Here is a 23108-nt window from a genome sequence, read left to right on the forward strand (position 1 = left end):
AGAAACGCTGAGTCTCTCCTGCCATATCTAGTTTGGCTTTTATTCAAGTCTCACTCCCCAAGGCAACTCCCTTTTCCAGCTAAGTAGGAATCTTTATGAATTTCCATGATTTCAAAAGCAAGCTGCAGACTGCCTTAAACACAAAGTTCCATCTGATTTAGTGGTTCTAAATGGGAACCACTAATTCACCGTGGGAACAGAAAACACAAGACAGATGTATTGTTGAAAGCTGAAGACAAAAAGGCAAAGGATGCCTATCTGTGAAGTTACCTGGTTTATCCCAGAAAACACCTTCCTTCAGCTATCTCTGTTCTGACTTCTGTTGATGTCTGGGAGAAACTTCCCCAGCAGAGAAGTCTACCTGCTATAGTTCCACGTGAAGCAGGAGGAGGAGGATGAAACATGCCAGCTATGTGGCTACCAGCTCACTGACTGAGGCTCTCCTCCACTCAGGCATAATGGCAAGCAAATTTCAAAGATAAAGCTTCCCATTCCTTGTTCCATGTTGTTTATTACTGATGCTACTTCTATGCTTCTAATAGAGCTTGAACTTTATATGGCCTTTTGATTTACTTCCTCCCCAAGCACTATAGCATCACTGTTTCCAATGCTACTTGGGGAACAGGCTTGTTAACGAACTTCTGCCCTTGTTGCCAGCTCTCCAGTAGAGAAAAATAGCTTCCCCTTCCAACAGAAATATTTTAACAATATTAAGACATTAAAACTGGGGTTAAAGTAGTCTCTCTAGATGGCAGCATTTATAGATGACTTGACAGAAAGGCTTTCATTTCTCAACAGCTATCCTTTCAGCTCACTCTCACTTCCAGCTAGTCAAATATTTTGATTAACATATTAAAACTGGAGCCTGTCCAAGTATGGTATATATCTACAGCAACAGAGACTTGCATATAAACACACATACTTCCTCTATCTCTAGTTTGACAACTTGCATTGTAAGCACTTGTTTATAATTTTCTGATGCAAATAGAGTTTCACTTTCAAATTCCAAACAGCATCTTTTCAAAGCAATTTTTTTTCAAAAGCAAAACGAAGCCTTAAAGAAAACAGATCAGCTTACCTGCAATACAAATTTCTGATCTATGTACTTTTTGGCAATGCTGGGCTGAAATTCTTGGCTTTCCAAAAATCGTATGAAAAACTCATATACAAGCTGCAAAAGGGAAAAAAATGTTTTAGTTTATGACTTCATTACTCTTTGTATTTTTAAGTGTTTCAGTAAATTCTTTCCATACAAAATAAAATACTTATTTTTCCACAAAGCTGAAGGATTAAAAATGAAAAATATCATTCTCTATTATCAAATTGCTACCTTAATGTTAAAATTAAATACTTAAGCTTTGTAAGTTAGTTTTGCTTATTTAACTCCAGTCAGAGACATTTCATCACCAAGAACACACTGCCATCTTGTAATGCTTGTTATCATCTCCTAAAGCTTACCAGGGTAACTTGAAAGCACATTTAAACTGTCTCTGAACTGCGGAAGTCATACCAAATACAGAAATTTATGATTCTGAAAGAGGTGGTGAAACAGTTGGAAATATTTGATTTAATTTAGAAACTGCTTAGAGTAGTGTTCTATGGCAACTTGAAACATGGAAAAAAATACAAAACAGAATTTAATCAGGATTTCCTAACTTACTGTAACAATTAGCCAGAGGGATGGAGAAAACCTGCCTGCTTTCATGCAATTCGATCTCTGCCCAAACTACTCACTTTTATTCAATATAGAAAAAGAGTATAAAAACAGGCAAAAAGGAAGTGAAAGGCACTCCAGTGGCCTCGTAGGACAGCAACTCTGACCTGTCATTGATGAGATGAGCTACCAGCTAGCAATTCTCTTTACTGCACCTTTTCAGTTTTGGGGGATTGCTACTTAGTATTCTTTATCAGGAAATTATTCAGCATCCTAAACTTGCATGGACAGTGGCATAAACTTGAGTGTCACGCTTAAATATCAAAACAAAATGTGAATTCAAATATACCTCTCTGTCTGATATTTCTTTTTCCATCCTTTCCTTTTAAACAGTGACTTTTAAAACTACAGTACCAATGTCAATGAACACAGGATAACAGATGCATCTGCCTCTGCTGTTTCCAGGCAGGCAGAGCTGTCCATAGCTTCCTTGAAGATTTTAAGATTTCTATTTTGTGAAGTTTATTATAAATAAGGGGTAAAAACCTACGTTCCGATGGATTCTAAATCTGAGAACGAAAGAGTGAAACAAATTGCTCATAGGCAAATACTTGCATGCAACTGTCAAATAAAACACTCGTTTCAAGCTGAGATCAATCATATGTCTTTGCTCACAGACACTCCTAGACTTCACAAACTGCTACTCAGGCAAACTTCTTCTAAATTTACTTGTGGCATAAGTCACAGTCCTGGATAACAGAGACAGGATCTGCACCTGTATTGTCTATAAAGAAACTACTGCACTACCATCAATTATGATGTCTTTCTCCAAAATTAGTTCATGTTTTTGTTCAAAATACCTTCCACTGACACTTGAGAAACAGAGGAAGTGATGACAGACAGCAGTGAGCATGCATCCTGCTATGACCACCTGAAAGCAAACTTCAACCCACAGAGAGGAAGGGAGACAGATAGGGATGTAGATTCTCATTTGTTTTTCTGATCTGCAGTCAACGCCTGCATGCTTTTCTTTACGAAAGTTAACTATCCTGAGTAAAGCAGAACTGCTGCAGCAGCATCCCCACAATGCCTTTGCTGATGTTGCTGAAAAATACCTGTGCATCAGAGCAGTTTGGAAAACAAATTAATTTTTAAATCAGCAAAGGAAAACAAGAATGTAAGAGACACCGTCAACTCGAGTTTGAAATAAAGTTCTAACATGGGGCAAATTTACAAAGTACTCTCCTGTCTTTGTAGGTACTGTGTTGAAAGCCAAGAGCAACATTAGAAGAGCAGAAATAGAATTTTGTTATAATATCTCGGAGACTAGTTCTGACTCACAGGTTAAAAAAAAACCTGCTGAAAATGATTAGATACAATAAGTAATTATAAGCGTTTCTTTTGAGATAAATGATCAAAAACCTGTAAATGTGGCCACGATGCCTCCAAGGTGGGCTCATCTTCTTCTGGATCAAATTCATTGCTGTCACTAGGTGGGAGAGTTCTGAAGATATTGCAAGATACCTGAAAGGTGAAAGAAAGAATAATGAGATCTGTTTTTCAAACAGGTGCTAGATTTCAGGACTGTGTCTATGCCTACTCTACGTGTCTTCTATCGCATAAGCAGGGTTTGTTTTACTTATGCATGACAAAGTTCTTTATAAATGGTATAGGTCAAAGGAACCCATCGCTTCGCAACCTTGGATTCCCCTTCTCCAGCTTTCCACACTTCTTCCCAGTGATCATCCCATCCTTCCTTCCCAGTGATCATCCTCATCTGCCATCATTTATGTGCCTGGACACTTCGTGCCAAGCACAGAACTTGGTACTAAATGCAAGCAACAAATACTATTTGCTTGTCGCTTAGCCCAGATTTTACTTCACGGTTGCCTCACTTTGCTTAATCTCATTTAGAGGTACTTTGCTGAGGCTGCTTTGCTGATGGCACGAGCCTCACAAAGCAGAGACAACTGGAGTGGTTTCCTGAGTTAATTATACTGCTGAATGGAGTGTACAGCTTATTATGCAGCAAATCTGATAAACTGTAAACATGCTGCAGGGCCTCTTCTGCACTTTGAAGGTGGTGGTGTGCCTTCTTTACACTCTGCCACTGCATTTGACCCATCTCTAAGCTGGTTAATCAAACAGCTGGGAAAAGCAGCATGTTATCTCCTAATCCTGTTTATACATGACCCCTGCATAGCAGTTCGGACAAATTAATCTATTTAAGAAACAGAAGTAGCATACTCTTCAGCACCCTAATTTATTTTTCCAGCCTTTTACTCCTGTAAATATTCGAAAGTTAGTCTGTAAGGCATGTTTTCAGGATGTTGGCAACCTAATACGAAAGGGCAGTTTAAAGGCAAGAGTTTAAAACAATCCAGGTACTGATGAAAACAGACTGTAAGTTAAGGTGAAGTTTTAGAACTTGCAAGATAAACAAAAGAGATTCAGGAACTGCATAAATAAAAGGATGAAGCAAAAAGAAGCTGTAGGAAAGCACACGTTGTACATACCAGTGAGGAATATTCACCGGACACAAGGGGAAAACACAAAACTGGCTAACTGAAGAATAAATATGGCAAACCAGAGAGCACAGAAAAAGATTGGCCAGATGGGTTTTCTGCTTGGACTTCTTTCGTCTTGCCACAAGAGGGAGTATTTCACTACTGTTAAAGCAGTGTTACAGGAGCCTTCCCTGTCCATGTAAATCTGTTGTCAAGTCGCATGACTTTCAACCCTAATACGGCACTTCCCAGCCTGTGCTCATACTGAACGTACATACAGAGAGAGTTCTGTATGCACACCTGCCAGGTGATTACTAGCATTTAATAGAAGACATTCTCCTTCCTTCTTCTCCATCTTCTTCCCTGATTCTTTCAGTTCTCTCAAAAGCCCCTCTAAGAGAAGACTTTTCTAAACCAGGTAAGCGCTCCCAAAGACACTGGTTTCAGTTTGTCCTTCCTCAGAGATTCCTGAGCTCCCCCTTCTATATCCCTGAGGATACAGAAGGTAGATGAGCAAATAGACAAGGAAAGTGATGAATTACGAGGACAGAGTTGTTTCTGTATCAGGGCACAAGGAAACAGAAAGAAGAAATCCCAAAAGATTCCCAAGTAAAAAGGGGAAGGCACCAATAGGAACATTTCCATCCGAACATCTGGGATTCTGCAATACTTACTGAAGCCTTTTTGGTCACTGCTTCACATCTGAAAATACCAACTTTCTCAGCACTTCAACAAAAATAGGGAACTAGCAAAATCAAAAGCAGTCTGCAGCTATTTTTTTCTGCTTTAAACTTCATTTGAAATAGGCAATTCTTGTGAGATATAAATGTAGTGATATACAGATTAATGAAATTTGTACCATCACAGAAAAGATCGGTATTTATCAGCTATTAACATTTTAAAACTGGAACAAATGCTGAAGTATGGCACAAGCAAAACCTGCAAGGAAAAGTATGTACTGCCAGAATTAAAAGTTAATCAAATACAAATTCTTGTAAGCTTTAAATTAAGGCAATCCAAGTTTCATACGGTTAGTGCCAGGGCCTTACCAGCACGACAGAACAACAAAGGTTTCAACAACAGCGACTGAAGTGCCAGCACCGACACCTGAACCTTAAGCTTGTTAGAAAGCCTGAATGATTTCTGGAGTGTGCATTAAAAAGAGACAGAAGCTTTAAGACAACTCAAAGGCAGTATTTTACATAAAAGATTCAACATACAGGAGTAAATGCAAGGCAAGGTAGAATACAGTCCTCGTATAGAGTTTGTTCTCTTTAATTTTCTCTTTTTGCACAAGGAGCAAAGATGGGGAGCCCAACTGCAGCTATTCTCCTGAGGAGAACAGACAGAACAGGTTATCTTCAGGTGATTCCCAGGGGGATCATCATTTCCAAAGATAATGCGTGCCATTACAGCTCCATTAATCACCCCGACGCAGCACGACAGCTCGCTTACCCGCAGTGCCAATTTGCAGCACGCTCCTGTGAATCAGCAGCCGCTGGGTGCCTGATGCCTACGAGCCTCCGAGGGAGAACTGAAGGCACCAAGTCCTCGAGCTGCCCAGCTGTGCGTTACGGACTGACAGCCGTCACACGGAGGTGGGGATGTGCCGCCTCAGAGCTGGAAAGAGTAATTTTTCTCCGCTAGGCAGAAGGCAGCTATTTAGTATTCATCCCTGGGCCCAAGCAATGTGCCAAAATTCCTTCAGCGAGATGGATGAATCACTTCCCTTCTGACCCCGGCCGGTTATCAAGCCAAAGGACATCCCTGCCAGGCTGCGCACGCAGTCCTTGATGACTCCTCTCCCACGGCCAACACAAATGACTACCAATCAATACCGACTTCCATCTTCCCCTGATTAGGAGCGCCTCCAAGCCCTGATGTTATTTTTGCAAGGGAAACCTGAAGCCTGATAGTCTAGAAAGCTCCATCATGACAGATCTTCCCTACCGTGAGCTCCAAGTTGTCCGCACGCTGTTCTCCAGGACTGCTCCTTACAGGAGATCACATCAAAGCAGGCACAAAACAGCTTACTGCTCCTTCCCCACAACCTGAACACCCAAGTGCCAGAAACCAATTTAACAGGTCAGTGAAATTAATCCATCAGCAACAAGTAAGATTCCAGTATCAAGTGGGAAAAGCCAACGTGATTGATTTTTAAATTGGAGATGCCCAGAAGCCTCCGAGCTCAATGCCTGTGTCACTCAGGCACAACTCTGACAAAACCTCCAGGCAATTACAAAGAAGTATCAATTCATTAAAATTGAAATGAAAAGATAGAGAAGGCTGCTCTGGTACCACCACAAAGGATGAACCCTAAGTTCTGGACAGATCCAAGGGTTGGTACCTGGCAATCCACAACTACAAAGGTATGAATACACAATTGAAAGTAACAGGCTTCAAGAATGCTCTGATTTTATCACCATAGTTATACTTGAAATGTAAATATATTATTATTTATATTAACTTTTTGAAAATAAAGTGCTAAGAAGCTTAAGTCTGACGTCAGGAATAAATGTCTGCTTTGAGAAGCCCTCTCTTTGCCCCTCACTGGGGCACAATAAAATCAGTGCTATAGCAGAAACCCTTCACAAATTCAATTTCAACTCGGTGCTCATATTCCGTGCTGTTTGGAAGAAAGATTTTTATCAGCAATAGTTTTCTTGAATGAACCCTGAAACAAAAACAGTGTGCATGCAGGGAAGTTTAATGTATTAGCTATATAAAACAAGATAAATGAATTAGTGCACAAGGAACACCTGTTCTTCTGTTACCGGTATGTGGAACTGTCCAAATAAACCCCCTGCGCATATGAGATTGAAACTGGATATCTGTGCACACACACTGCTTAAACTCGCCTGCACACTGCAACAACAAAATGCGGTCAGAGCAAATGTGAAACTCTTGGAACTGAGACACAACATCTCATGGAACAGGCACTGGCACTCGTCCTTCTGAAGCACATCTGCATACACGGGTTTGCATTTTTGTTTTTAGTATTGCTCATGGATTTACATGTTTTAGAGCCCGAAGTGACTACTGCAGTCACTCAGCTGTAATCTTTCTTTATATCCCGTTACACCGCTCCCAGAAGTTTGACAGCACATCTTACAAAAAGAAAAGCCCAATTTTATTTTGACATATCATGATTCCACCAGCTCTCGTAACCTGAAGATTTACTACTAATTTGACTAGGGCACTACTTTTGGTTTCAAGGTTGAACTAGCCTGAGTCCCACTGGTTCCTGTTAAACCATCAGATCTCTTCAACATATACATACATATATATATACATACACATATTTGCATACGCAGCATGTCTCTATATGTGTATGTATTTTTACATTATGCATACGTAACGCATATACATACACACACATTTATATAAATGACACCTCTCAACCTCTTTGATGCTAAACAGTCAGAGCTCAGGCAGATGTTGGTTTGTTTTGAATCCTGTGATTGTTTTTGCCACCCTCCATTAAGCTCCCACCTGTATTTTCATAACCCCTCCAAATAACGCATGCCAGATGCATTGGGGTATGTATAAAAAGCCAGACCATCTCCCTGTTATTTCCCTTTTTTGAACCGTGCGCTGCATCAAAAATTCTCATTAAGATAGCCAAAATAGTCACACAAAATGGTCAAGTCTCTGTCTGCACCACTCTTGCCAGAATACAGTCAGAGTTTAACATAAACATTATTATATACCTTCTTTTTGCCCAGCAGTGTTACTTTTGGCCAGGCTACATGAACTATGGACCATGAACACAGTCAACTATCTGGACCACTGGGCAGGTGGGTCCTCTTCATGTTTTTTTCTAAAAATACTATCAAAAACCTGCAAGATTTTAGCTCTAGATCAGGTCTCCTAAGCTTGTTGACTTCTTATCACCCACTTTAGCAGTAGCAGCAGCTTTTTGCCCATTAAGATGTGCAGGTGGTAGAACTGAGATCCTTAGGATATGGCTGTGTTAGCAAACAGGCACGTGCAACTGGAGCAGGTTGGTACAACAAAATGGCTGGTGCTCAGGTCCTAAAAACCCACATTACCTCTATTTGGAGGGAGGACTTATTTTCTAGTGATCTCTTGCACTGAAGTCCATTAGCGAGTTGGAGAGCTTTAGGCAGGCTCCTGAAGTACACATTTTGTCTGGAACGAATGTAATTCACAAACCCCAAGATTTCTCTATGACAAGCATCAAAGTACAGTGAGAACAAATGGGAGATGCACTTTGAAAGCATGCAGATGATCTGAGTTAGAAGTGCTAACACTGCCATATCCCTAGGCTCACAGGTACACCTTCTGCCTGCTGGAAACCAGAGCTGTGAAATTCCCCTCTAGGTCACCTAGACCCAAAGCATGGCAGGGTACCCTGCTAGTAACAACTCCATGCACCACTATCGCCTCGTAAATATATTTTGAGACAATTCAGAAAAATCTATTTAATGCATGCCACCTAATTCTATACCAGCACAATATCATAGAAATAACCCAGTTATCTTGGGCAAACCAAAGCGCACAGTACCAGCAGGACCCTTGTCTCTACAGCAGGCAACAGAGCAAGAAGTCTGCCAGTGCATGAACTTGAACTCTAGACCGCATCACAAAACTCAAACCGTCTCAGACTCCAACCTCAGGAACAAAACAGAACTTCAAAACCCAAGAAAACAATCCCCCAGGAGATTCACATTGAGCCTGCTGGCAGGTGCTATGCTAGGAAGGCATTCAAGAAGATGGCACAGCCAAAACAGAGGGTGGGATTGCACACCCGTCTTCCACAAAACCAAAACAAAACCAACAAACAAAAAATGCAGTTGACATCCAAGTACTCCTCGGAATAAAAATATTGTTCCAGTTTGCTTCTTTGCTTGAGACCAAGCCACTGTACTATTATGCAGATAAAGTCTGACGAACGAGAGGCCTATGTAACCAGCGGGAGGAATAATGGATACGGGTAAACCTAATTACAGACTGTCGAGAAAAATTATTAGGGACAACTGCTGCAAGAGGAGCTGCCTCCAACTGATGTTTTTGAAAGGAACAGAGAATGCTGGAGCCTCTTCCTTTAGTAAGTATTGTTTTTAATACAAACTAAGCGTATAAAGAATGTGAATATTATAAAGCATCTAACAGGAATTTAGAAATAATGCATAAAAGAAAACAGATTCTTTTCTTGCTTCTATAGAATTTATAAACCTCAGGTTAAAGAGGAGATAAGTTATAATACCAAATGATTTTATGTATTTTTGTAAACTTCAATGGCATGTTTGTTTCATCACAGGTGCACCCATGTGAAAATTTTCACTCCAAGTCCATTGGGGGGTGTCCCAGGACACTGCAGCTTCCTTTCAGCATTTGGGATGGATTCAAAACAATCTTTTCTTCTTCTGATTCAAGCTGAATTGAAGATCAACTCCTACTATTTCGCACACTTCCAGAAGATATATCAAATTTGTATTAGACAAGATGCATTATTTGTCAATTCTTAGAAGAGTAACTGGTTTTATTTATTTCCCTAAAAATGACATTCAGTGTTATATTTTTATATCAAATATTTGAACCAACAGGAGAAAATGCAAAGGGATTTCGATGAACTGAAAAAGTAAGACTGAATAAAGATAGACTTGCATAAAGAGTTCTAGCCAAGAGCAAAAAAAAAAAAAAAAAAAAGTATGATGAATATTTAGCACATAGGGTGTAACACTGTAGTGGGTTTACATGGCAAAATTTTGGTAGTGGAGGCTGCAGGGGTGGTCTCTGTGAGAAGAATCCAGAAGCTGCCCCATGTTAGATAAGGGCCAGTTTCAGCCAGCTCCAAAATGGACCCAATGCTGGCCAGAGCCAAGCCAACAACCAGTGTTGTTTGCACCTCTGGGATAGCAGATTTAAGAAAGGGAAAAGGAAAAAACCTGCTGTGCCGCAGCAGCTGGGAGAACAAGGAGTGAGACCCAGCCCTGCAGCCCCCAAGGTCAGTGCAGCAGGAGGGCAGGAGGTGCTGCAGGCAGGCAGCAGCAGTTCCCCTGAGGCCTGTGGAGAGGCCCCTGGTGGAGCAGGCTGTCCCCCCTGCACCCATGGGTCCCACATGAAGCAGATCTCCATGCTGCAGCCCCCCCATGGGTGGAGGAGTCCCTGGTGGAGCAGGTGGATGTGGCCTGGAGGAGGCTGCGGCCCATGGAGAGCCCCCGCAGGAGCAGGCCCCGGCCCGGAGCTGCAGCCCGTGGAGAGGAGCCCACGCAGGAGCAGGGGGGCTGGGGGGAGCTGCTGCCCGTGGGGGACCTGTGCTGGAGCAGTTTGCTCCTGGGGGATAGACCCCATGGGACGGAGCCGTGTGGGAGCAGTTCTTGAAGAGTTCAGGAAGGATGGCATCCCATGGGAGGGACTGTGAAGGAGCGGCGGAGACAAAGCATCAGGGACTGACTGCAGCCCCCATCCCCTGTTCCCCTGCACCCCTGGGGAAAGGAGGATGGGAGAAAGGTGTCTTTAGTTTGTTTTTAGTTTCTCACTGCTCTAACTTGTTAGTAATATAGGCAATAAATTTCTCCAGTCTCCCTACCCTGAGCCTGTTTTGACCATGACAATAATTGTTGAGCGATCTCCCTGTCCTGATCTCAACCCTGAAGTCTTTTCCGTCATATTTTCCTCCCCCTTTCTCTTTGCAGAGGGGGAGTGAGAGAGCAGCTGTGGTGGAGCTCAGATGCCCAGCTGAGTAAAAACACTTGGACATAAGCAAAATTACAGACTATAAAGCAATTCATAATGCCCATCAACAGACAACAAATAGCCAAGAAAAAAAGTATTTTAACATGCCCCAAAATTCATGGCTTAGTAAGGTATTCTTTATATTTAGTGTATCAGTCACAAAAAGCTCCAGAGCAGAATCTGGTCTTACATCTGTTGAAAGGATCCTTCCTGCAGGAAAAGGAAGGGAATTCCTCTGGGTTTATGTCTACAGAAAAGAATTAGAATCTGAGGTTTCAACGGCAAGTTGTGGTATTTACTTGGATATTCACTTAATCGAAGTTTCTTTCTCTGTGTTGTAAGCCACAAGACACCTAATATATATATATTGGTATTTGATTTTGGTTATAGAGATTGCTGTTTGTTTTACTTGATTATTCATTAGAGAAAAGGGAGAGGACAATAGGAAACTAGAGATATTTCTGCACCTACAGGAATGGAGACCAAAGTAATTCTCTATTATAAAAGCTACCTCTCAAAAAAGTTTAACCAACTCTCATGGGCTGAGAAGCATCTATGCATGTTACATAAACATCACAGAAAATGTTGGGTTGAGTTCCCAATTTCTGAAGAGGCAAGGAGGAGAGCTTATATGTTCCTCACCAACGAGAAGATGCATCCAGATTTCTCAGTTTAACAACTTGCTAATTTCCACGGTCTTTTGATTTTTGAAATGAAACAAATCAGTTTCCTCAATCTAAGTCAATCTCCAGAAAACACAAAAAGCTGTACTATGTACACCCTGCAGGATACTGTAGATAACAACAAACATTTATTTCAGTCAACTACCACGGCGTAATCTACCAGCAAAATTGGCATCATTAGTTTAAGCCTCTGCATTTTGCTCAGACAGGATCAAATTTTAGCCGAAGTGTCCAATTACTGGCTCATAAAGTCACATTACTGGCATTTCCTTCTTAGCAGAGAGTGTTTTAATTGGCAAGGACCTTTTTTCCTAAGACTAGCCTAATTCTAGAGAATGTCATGTGCCCTCCTGAACAACGCATCCAAACTGCAGGGGCTGTGCGCTGAGCAGCACCCTTCTGAATAAATGTGTCCAGCTTACGCCAGTAACACCAATCCCAGCAGCTCTCCCCATCAAGCCATATTGATGACAGTGATGAAGCTGCTGCAGACTGGCTTTGGTGACCATTAGTAATTTAAAATAAACAAACACCACAATACAGCACTTCTACATATACCAAAAGCTGAAGTGAGTGGTTTACAGAAGCAGGCACACAGGCTGAGAAATAGCCAGGTGATTTCAAACCGAGCTATAAACAATATCATATCATACACAGAAGAGAAAATGTGATATTATGATTAGGAAGCAAGGTTTTAATAGCATTTAAGATGACCAACAGTAAAAATGCCCAGGTGCTGTCATGCTAGCTACCCCAAACGACTGTTTTTCAAATCCTTATATGGTGACAGTACCACATCTTAAAAGTAATTAAAAGTCTGAGTTTCTGATGAATTTGATAGGCAGCTTTCCTCTATCCTAGTATCTGTAAATCTGAAAATTTGGGTCATAAACAGAACACTAATATACATGAATTTAGTAAAACTTTAAGGCTTTTCCAGAGATACCAATTATTTTGACGTTTTAAATAACTAAGGTAAGAAAGTACTTCTGCCATTAATTCTTCTTTATAAATGTAAGTATTTTTTTTTTTTTTTTTTTTTTAGAGTATCAGCTTCAGACCGCTGCATTTTTTCTTCTGCTCTTAAATGATGCCACATTTTGCAGAACAGCTGCTTGCTTTTCCCCTGTGATTAGAATTCTTCTTTTCTATTCCAAATTTCAGTAGCCCAATTAATTCTTGCACTCATGTCACAACCTAGGATCTGAGCGCAAAAAAAAAAAATCAGGAAGACATTCCAAAAGAAAAAAAGAACATTTGTGCTCTGTTATGGTACGTTTTAAGACACTGGTTTTTCAACCACAACACTCCCATGACAACTGTGGCAGGCAGGCAGTGCAGACACCGATCTGGTAAGGCTGCAGATGCTGCTGTTTTCTTGGCTATCGTGACAGGTCAGAGCTTGTCAGTTTGACAAGTCATTTGTGAACCCAGCTGGAGACCTAGATGAAAATTCTAGGAAGCAGACAATGGTGGCAGTTGCACAGGTGACCTCCAGATGTCAACTGCGTCCAATTACGTCTGTCTTGGCATTACAGTGTAAGCACCTTCTGCTTGAAACAAGAAGATGCATTTATTGCATAGAAAAGTCAGACCAAACATCACACCACAGCACTTGCTGTCACCAAATCAGACTAATGTTTGCTGCTTATCAGGTAATCTATGCTAAAAACCTATTTTCTGTAATATTAGGAATCCCACCTTTGCCTCTGTGACCTGTGTAACTGTACTCACTCAGTTCAGTACTTCAATACTGGAGAAGTCTTGCTTTTTACAGGCAAAGACCAGGAGGAAAAATAGCACTTATACTACATAGCCCACCTGTAAAATAGAGAATACCTGCAGTCCAATCTGCCAGAGGTTGGACTTGACGATCCTTGCGGGTCCCCCCTTTCACCTCATGATGGTCTACGATTCTAACTTTCTCCAGAAATTATTTCAGAAAAAAAATATGTCCACTTCCCTAATGAGTTAGGCATCTTTTTTATTTGAAAAATAAACTAGGCTTGGGCTACTGACTAGCCAGCTACAGGGCTTGAGAATATCTTCAGTCTTTCCATTCTTAAGTACCATGGCAGCGAGGATAAAACGTGGCTTGAGTTCAGCACTAGAGTCCAGATATAAGAAGAGCAGGATGCACTGAAAGGAACATGAGAATACAGGAGAAGATAGAACGCTTTTCCATCAAAAATGATGGACTGAAATTCCTGAATCTCCAGTAGCAAATATCTGAAATCCACCAGAAAAAAATCACACTGTCTTCACTTGCAGTGACTGCTCTATATCACAGTTAGAGACTACACTTAAGTAAATTATTTAAAACTGCTTTTCAAACTATTTAGGCAATGCCTCATTTCCTTAAGATAAAAACAGTTTTGTGAATCAACCTAGGCGACTGCAGGGACTGTAGAACACACAAGCAAATGGGTCTCATTACGGGTTCATGTTCAGATTGCTTCACAGGTTATGATATATTATTCAAATCTAATATTTTTCAAATCGAATTATGAGCAGTTACTGATCAGATGTTTCTTATTTCTTGCTATGGTAAAAAAAATGCTATAAACAAAGTCAAAGAGAAAATATAATCTCAAAAACAGAAACATTGAAATAAATACCAAATTCTTACAGAAAGCAAGGTTCAAGGTGTCTTCTATGTACCAAAAAAGCACCCATTTTTACTGCAGTTATTCGTGCAGTGTCCTGTCTATACAGGAAGTATGATCTCATCAGTTCACCTGGAGGGGTACCAGGAAGAATAAAGTACCATTTGCAAGCCATTCAGATGCTACAATGCAGCACCAGCAGAAGAATTCAGCAATGGACTAGGAACTCTGTATTCAGACAGTATTTGAATGGTGCATTAGACCTCATGCTGAACAAATAACACAAATGACTGAAAAGCAGCAGCTCCTTCAGAAGACTGTACCAGCACAGGAGGGAAAACGGAAGAGCAGGAGAGATGAAGGAGCAGTCTCATCACGTAATTGTAGACTTTGTGTAAATGCAGACAGATTAAGAAGCCATATTAGGATTTTTTCCACACACACTTAACATTTGTTTGTTGTTTTGTTTGCTTTTCAATTCACTATTAAGTGCTGGATGATTCTGTCACAATGTTCAGCTACTTCTAAATACTACAGACAAGCAACACAGCATGTAATTGCATGCCAGGAAATAAATAAAGAACACATATTCTGCAATATAAAATCTATTCACGCTTCTCTTCTCACAGCACATATATAGCCAGTGGATTCCATGATCACCTGGTACCACCATTAGGAAACCAACATCACCAAATTGACATTGAAACTAATTGTCCTTTCATTTAGATAGCAGGTTATAAGAGTTCCATACGGCAGTACAGAATAAACATTTCAAAACATAGATTGGTTTTGCCAATTATAATGAATATTCTTCACAATATAGCATTTGATTCTGTTACCATTTTAGATTGAAAATACCATTATTTGACAATTTATGTATAAGGTATGGCTTTTACATGATACACCCATAAAATTTTCACACCATTCCTATTACAACGTTTCTACCATTTATTATTTAAAATTAATTACCCGTGCATACTTTGAGCTATCTCAGAGTTCAGTACAAACTCAAATGCTTGGATAAAGTTCAAAGAAAGAAAAGAAAATTCTAAAATTGTTCCATTATTTATACTGGGGAGGGAAGGGTACAGGGGAGAAAGACAGGCTCTGATATTATGTCTGCTGGGTCTTTCGATCAGGAAACAAGCCAGGTTTCCTTTCATACACTTCTTACACTATAATAACCATCATTTACTTGACTTTAATTAAGTATATATATAAAAATTAATAACTTTGCCTTTGGAGAATCATCCCCAAGTGATGTCTAGCAGAAAACACAAACCAAAGGCCTCATTTAATCCACCTACTCCAGGGTTCAATTTCGCCCACAACGTGTAACTGGAGCTGCAAGTGGATTTAAAGAGACCATGAGAAAGAAGAAACTCACCATTCTAACTACTTCAGGGTAAGTCTGCTCTGTCAAACAGCCTCTGCTTATTGTAATGTAGTCCACCAGTTCATTAAGAGTGGAGCGCTTGTATTCTTTCATTTTAAGGTCTGAAAGCGTGTCCATGAAGTCAAAAATGACACAGCACTGTTGAAGTTTCTTTAGGAACAGTTCAGGCTGCTCTGAAGATGGAACGTCTATGAAACAAGAAAGGAAATCTTGGTGAGTCTGGCATCTTTTTATATGAAACAGGATTTCTTTTTGAAGATTAATTTCAAAGAAAAGCAGCATTCATGCAGTTTTCATAAAACAGAGCTCAGATAAACAAATGCACCCACCCCCTGTAGGAACTATATTATTATTTTGTGTTTGCGATCTCAAACAACATGTTGCAGTAGTAAGTTAATCAACCGCTATTAAGAAAATAAGGTTCACAAAAGAAGTCCAGGCTTGAGTGGAAAATACAAATGCAACAGCATTCAAGACTTAATACAATACACCACTACTTTCACAGGAGGCTAACATTCCCCATTGTTAACTTCCACACCAAAGGAAGATGAAAGAACTGTCAGATCACATTTGATTAATAGCTACTTCCAAAAATACTGCGTCACTTAGAACTGCGTATGAATATACATGAATATAGAACTCTATACGAACATACAGTAAGACTAATTCTGCAGACAGTTTTTCAGACTCAATCATTACCCCCACGTTGACAGTTTCCATAGCAAAATCAACTGCAATTTTACTGAAACAGTGAGGCCTTTTTGCTGTATTACAAACACACAGTATGCATTAATAGGAAAAATATCACACGGAATATTAATATTTAATTGCCCAATAAAGTAAGCAGAGTGTACTACTTACAACTTTTTCTCATTTTTCTTAGTTCTCAGCGGGTAAGACTTAAAGTAATAAAGGGAACATCAGCTTCTCTTAGTGGTTTGTTAGTTTACCAAGTTTATCACAAGTGCACAGAAAGCTCAGTTTATTCATTGTTCATGTACGTAAGAAGTTAACAAATACAGAAGAGCTGCAGAAATTAAATATGCATTTTTATTCTGAAATATGCCCTCAAACTAGAGGGTACTTCACTTCCTTTGATCTACCTCTTTGTTTTTGTTTTTTTTAATTTGTTTTCAAGGCACAAATGGTGTGTCAGCAAGTGATCTTCAAAGCAACAATACCACATGCAAATGAAAAACATTGTTGATCATAGAAAAATTGTTGATAGAAAAATTAAGTAGTAAAGAACTGAAAATTAAGTAGTAAAGAACTGATATTTCTTTCTTAAAACTTGGACACAAGTTTAAAAGCCAACCTAGGATGAAACTTCTTAAGACACAGAACACATCACGTCAAGAAATACTTGCTAAACACTGCAAGCTGTTAGTAGCTTTACAGTATTTTTAAGGACAAAAAAACACAAATCTGTCTAATTTAAAACCACATACACGACAGTTACTAGTCTCAAATCATAAGACCTATGAAATATTAAAAGGTCATAATACATGTACTTCGCATCAACTCCTGGCACTGCTTAATCACTGAAAAGAATAAATACAGATTTCAGTACAAATAAATATGCTAGATGCTTTCTAAACTGACAAGTACAATAATTTATTTAACCTTCCATACACAGCAACGCAGCTGTGACAGGATTCAATAGTTCTCAAACTGTATTACACAAAGAACAACGAAGATCTTGGCAAAGTTTAACTAACAAAACAAGATAGCATGCACCTGTCAACTACTCATTAGGCTTGGGTAAGCTCAGCAACTGCTCTGTCTAAAGAAAATTAAGGGGGAGAAAAATTGTATAGTTACGACACCACACTTCAGATCCTCCTCTTAATTGTTCACCCCACATTCCCAAAGGGTTTATTCATCTGTGGAACAGAAGCAACGTGGCCCTGCAGAACTCCATCAAGAAGAGCTGTGCAGGAGAAGAATCCCCCCAGACACTCAAGACAACTGAAGGGAACAAAATCAGGGCACCATCAAGTCATTCCACTGGCAAGGTCTCTCAGAGCAGGCTGTCCTGAAACCTAAGGTAAGTCAAGGAGTCAGAGAAAGTCATCAGCCCTTACTCATTACAAAAGAGATCACTTCTTTTAGTGCCCTTTCCAAGGTAGAAGCCAGTTTGAAGTCTAAGAGATGAGAGGCCTAAGGAACATGTGTATTTGTGAACTAATGCGTTACTGCTTTCTTTGTTCCTTGCCCTCAAATGATACAGAAAAAGGAAAATGGATTTCAGAATTCACTGTTCTTAGCAATCAATCAACAATTCATTGATTAAATACTTCTCTCAAAAGACAGACTGTAAAAACAAGCTGAAAAAAGAGATAAAGAATTCAACTGGTTATTTCTCAAGAGCATTATGTTCAGTTCTAACCTGCACTCTTCCTTATGCTAGTGCAGGACATGGCTTTACAACATGTAAATGGCATCAATAAAATCTATGATGTTACATAAACATAATGGGTTTTTGTTCGCATTGTTCCACATAGCTTGCATGCATTTACTTTGGCCAACAAGGACACCCTAGTCAGAGACAAACACAGGCTGAAATCAAATGAGAATCCATTAAGATTTTCAATTCACCACCAGTTATAACCAGGCTCAAGACTGCATTCATTTTATTGTAGTGTCACCATTAAATAAGGATTTTTTAAAAAACCTAAAGCATTAAAGTAACTAATAAAAGCTTACTGTCCTTTTTCAGCTAAGTATCTGGGGGTGTGAGAAAGAAACGAAAAATATAATTAAATTCTTCTCAAGAAAAGCTACCATAGAATAATACTACATTAATTCCACGTCAGACCCACCATGTCAGCAAGCCACACAAACTATATGGGCAAGCTCTTCAGAACAAAACAAAGATGAAGAAAAACCCCGAACCTGTTCTGATCAAAACTGCTTTTGTTTACGAAGCAATTTGCCATCCACACTGCAACATAAAATTGCAACAAGTCTCATGTAATAATATTTATTATTGTTTTTGAGGATTTCAGGTACTTTGGGAACAGGTAACACCTAATGTCTTGATTTTTCTACCTGGGAACAGGAAAAGTCTCTGGGAGTAGACTTGTTGGAGGCCACGTATGGGGCAGTGTAAATAAAGTTGGTATTCCATGCTCCCAACTTCCCCTCCACAACCATATCATTAGTTGGTGTTTGGACTTTTGTTTGTTTGAGGGTGAGTTTTGTGATTTTTGGAGGTTCGTTTGTTTGTGTTTGGTGTTTTCCTTCATCTTCCGGTGCCTCTTTTGCAGGCATACAACCCTAACTTAAAGATCATTAGGAAGGGACATCCAAGACTACTTACTACGTGGGGTACAGGTGTGACCTAGCTCCACAGAGGAGCTTAACTCTTCGGTGCAACAGCCTGAAATGCAACACGCAGCTCACTGCAGAGGTTCCCAACTCGCTGATGTAACAGCAAATTGTTTTGTTCTCAGCAGACAGCTACTCAGAGATTTCAATGAATACTGCAACATTTTACTCTTGTGCTAACAAGCAACAAAACATATAAAAGCTGAAATTTAGTAACCTTCTGTATCACCACTGTAACCACTTTCAGCTGAAAGAACAGAAAGTTGAGCAAGGGCAGTAATAAATCTGTATAAAGATCTAGAATACTTTTATAATATATAAAGTAAAATCAAAATGACCATACTAAGTGTCCTGTGTGATTTATGCCCAATGCTCAGGAGAGCATACATTTACTAAGAACTAAATTTAAAGACTGATAAGCTTCTGTCTGGATGACTGTGAGAACACAGCTCATTTTCGGAAAAAGGTCTCTTCCACTAGTTAAATTTCATGCTGAGAAGCTTGTCAGTCTTCTCCTTAGCCATTTAAACACAGCACAGAGCTTCTGAAATACACTGAGTACTCACAGATTCAGAAGAAACTAGCTCAGTGACAGCACCTACTCATAAGTCTGAACAATAATAATACGAAAAAATTCTAAAACCTTCAATAAAAATGAAGTATTTTATAAAATGATCAGAAAAATTGACCTAAAATACCACCAATTTTGCAGGCATGGACTAATAATTGTCACTACAATAACTGGAACACTAATTCTAAAATTGCCAAAGCAATTCAGTTTCTCTTGATAGCCTTTTTCCAAAACAATCCTAATCCAACCAGCCCATCCCTTCTCATCAATCATCTCTGCAGTCTCTGCCTTCCAGCTCCTTTACCAAATGAAGAAATGGAAAAATGAGAGCATACTTTCATTGCAACTTTCTAACATAAAGTAAATAAAAGTGTTTATGCTACATGCATACTTTAAGAAAAATAATTTACAGGTAATAGGTTTTTGGATCATGGAAAAGTCAAATTATGCAAACTTGTAAAATTGCATCCAGGGAACAGAGAGCTGCAGTTCTGAACATGCTCCTTGCAGTGACAGTGAAACATGAAGAGAGATACTGAACACCTCAATCATCTCCCCGTGATCCACTTCAGGCTGTAGTTTGCAGGGAAGGGTGTAATGCTGGGAAGCAAAGAAGTGATGACGATGGGGTGCCGAACTAATAAGCAAGCACTGAGACTGCAAGGAAAAGTTAGACAAAAGACAGAAGACGGCATACAGAAGAGGGAAACAAGACACATGCTGCAGATTATATATAAAATATTTAAGTAAAACCATGATTTGCCCATACGTGCTATCAAAACACTTATTAATTAAAATCAAAATGTTCTTAGAAAAACTACCACTTCCAGTGTATTACTGTTGGCAATATATAGCCCCTATATATTATATGAAGTTCCTATTGTTCAAGAAGCAAAATTCCCAGTTTTTGTTCAACTAAAACCTGGAAAGTTGAATGTAAAAGTCTGCTGGTCTTCTTTGAAGAGTTCACTTTATGAGAAGGCCTAGTAAACTTCAGCCCAAAGCCCTGGCTAACTCAAGGTCCTGTCGTATGTACACCCAGGGTATAATGAGCTACATTTCCATAAGTCACTTTTCATGGTAGAATTGGTCTTGAGATGCCAAGTAGTACAAATGTTTCCTCCAGCCTCTCACACACACTTCTTAAGGAAAGTAATCACTGTTCTGATTACATTCATTTAATTTTCATGACTGGCTGTCAATATTATGAACGCTTTGTGAAGTCAGTAATCATTCATTTATAATAAGGACTTCTTTTTAAAGCCATTTTCCCAATCCATTCTCTACTTAATAATTAGGCAGGGCAGCAGCGAGACGTTGTGTTCAACATACACGAAGCCTAACCAGCACCAACATTATTCACACAGCAATAAACACAGTGGGACAAACTCAAGCTGACTTTCATGAGCGAACACGCACAGAAAGCAAAGCACAACACTAACACGCTGCTTCCAGCACGTTCAAATTCACAGCAGAAACGTAGCAGAGGATATGCTCCATCACCTTGCTTCTTAATCAGTGTCCCTTCAGATCATCAATCAGAAAATTGAGAATTATTCACCTGACTGCAAACATCTCCCTGCTCAAACCGAGCATGTTCTTACCAGGTGGGAATCTCCCAGGTGCTTTCTCAGGGATCTTGGGTACTGCGAATCCTTTTAGTGCTTGCTCATACTTGCTGATCATTTTACAGGGGTTTTCAGCAAACATCATTTACTGGGACAAGTGGTCTGAAAACAGCACAGATCTGGGATTTGGTTTGAGTGCCCTGCGTGTGTACAGAATAGCATTACAAGCAACAGGGGCTACTTCTTATAGATGCACTCTTTGCTATATACGCTGCCTGAATCTTTGGACATAGACACACTTTTAAATATATTAAACACAATTCAGCCTTTATTCATGCATGTAAAATATTACGAACTTCAGTCTCTGAATAGAACACATGGATGAAGGGGGGCTGTTTCCTTCATAGCAAGACCAAGAATTAAGAACAAATAGACAACGAGAAAAAATTCAATAAAAAGGTATTTTTAAAAACTATGTTTTTAAAGTTTATGGAACTTCCAAACTTTTTGCCTACTTCCAGAGCAGGCATGGTGCATACAACAATTCAAGCCTCTTCATGTGCCAATACAGCTCAATCCAGAGCCATGGCAGTCCGTGGTTCCATGAAGAGATGCCTTCAGGCTATGCTTTGTTGGGGTATGACCAATACATGTTCCTCCCACTCCTGATTATGCCAGTGGTACCTGTACTGTGGACATCCTTCAGCTTGGAAGTGGACCAGGACCACGAGCTCACTTGTCAAGCTACTGATGATGCATAGCAAAACACTATTGCATCCACACATGTTGCAAGAGGACTGTATTAATGCAAATTAGCACTAATGATGTGAGCAGAAAGCTTCCCAAGCACACAAGGTTTTTAAGTTTGGGTACTCTTATTCATCACTAGCCTAACGTGATGAAACCCTTATGAAACAAAGTGATACCAAACATCTCAGCTAGCAATAAGCCATTGAGGAAACACACAGTGGACAGAAATCAGAACTCCAGCACCTCATGGAACAAGAGGTTATCAGGTATTTGGGTACATCAGCTGCTGTTCTGGGCCCCACGAAAGTACAGTGACTCACAGGACACCCGGCAGTATATAGCAACGCTGACGCCAGTACTAATAATCACCGTGTTTCTCCATAACCAAACAGCAATGGCTTCTTAAGCTGACAATATTTTTCAACCTTCCCTTGTTAGTTCTTCAAGGAATGGGAAGTTTGGACTAACAACATAATCCAAGACAGGCAGAGTTTACCTATTCTTCCTACAACTACATTTAAACCAAAACCAAAACCAATCCAGGTCAAAAAAGATGGCAGAGAAGGTACAGAAAAGAATTCAAATGACATGAATTTTAGAGGAAAAACTGATAGAAGATCAAGTGGATAAATATACTGAAATATTTTGGAAAAGATGAAAGAATGACAAAACTTAAAGTATTACGAGAAGGGGAGAGTGGGAAACCAAAGAAGCAGAGTAAGAGCATAAAATGTATTAAAAGACCAGGAGAGAAACAGATTGAGGTAAGGCATGAGCAAGAAAAGACAGAGGAAAAAGTTTTGTGGAGACTAGGTAACACAATTAACAGAGCAGAATACTTGTGCTCCCGTATTTTCTTTCTAGAAGCGTTTAAGCAAAACACAATGAATGAATTACTGCTTAGGGTCTGGATTTGATTAAGCATCTACATATTTCTAGGTTCCTGACACTGTGACAACTTTAATAATCCCATTACAATATTTACATTGAGTTCACCTCAATGTCAAAGAACACTTTTTTTTTTTTTTTTTTTTTAAGTCCTAAAGTGATCACAGTTTTTGTGGATTGCTTTCTGTTTTCCCCCATGTTTTATTAATATTTCAATACCAGTGATTTATATATATATGTATTTATTTATTTTTAACAGAAGTGAAAAAGGCTGGCAGAAATACAGATGTTATTTCTATTTCCTAAATTGCATACGTGGCATAAAATCCCCAAATAAGACAAAAATACTCTGCTGAAACACCAAGAATTATTGTGGCCAATTTTCCTGAGCTGACTCAAGTTTCTTTTACACTGGCTCAGAAAGTTCATGCTAGTTGTGTTAAGTAGATTATT

The 23108-nt window shown here is 39.5% G+C and overlaps 1 protein-coding gene across 3 annotated transcripts in view; it reads right to left on the reverse strand.

Moving 5' to 3' along the window:
• The window catches only part of PPP2R5E (protein phosphatase 2 regulatory subunit B'epsilon), a 76549-nt gene that overhangs the window by 13666 nt on the left and 39775 nt on the right, over positions 1-23108 (reverse strand). For all 3 annotated transcript variants that reach the window (XM_032187827.1, XM_032187826.1, XM_032187825.1), the window contains exons 3-5: positions 15540-15736; positions 3077-3178; positions 1079-1171 (exon numbers count right to left, since the gene is read on the reverse strand). In XM_032187827.1, the coding sequence (XP_032043718.1) occupies positions 1079-1171; positions 3077-3178; positions 15540-15736 (392 nt within the window). The remainder of the gene's footprint in view (positions 1-1078; positions 1172-3076; positions 3179-15539; positions 15737-23108) is intronic.

The sequence above is a fragment of the Aythya fuligula genome, chromosome 5, assembly GCF_009819795.1.
Source record: "Aythya fuligula isolate bAytFul2 chromosome 5, bAytFul2.pri, whole genome shotgun sequence".
Lineage (NCBI taxonomy): Eukaryota > Metazoa > Chordata > Aves > Anseriformes > Anatidae > Aythya > Aythya fuligula.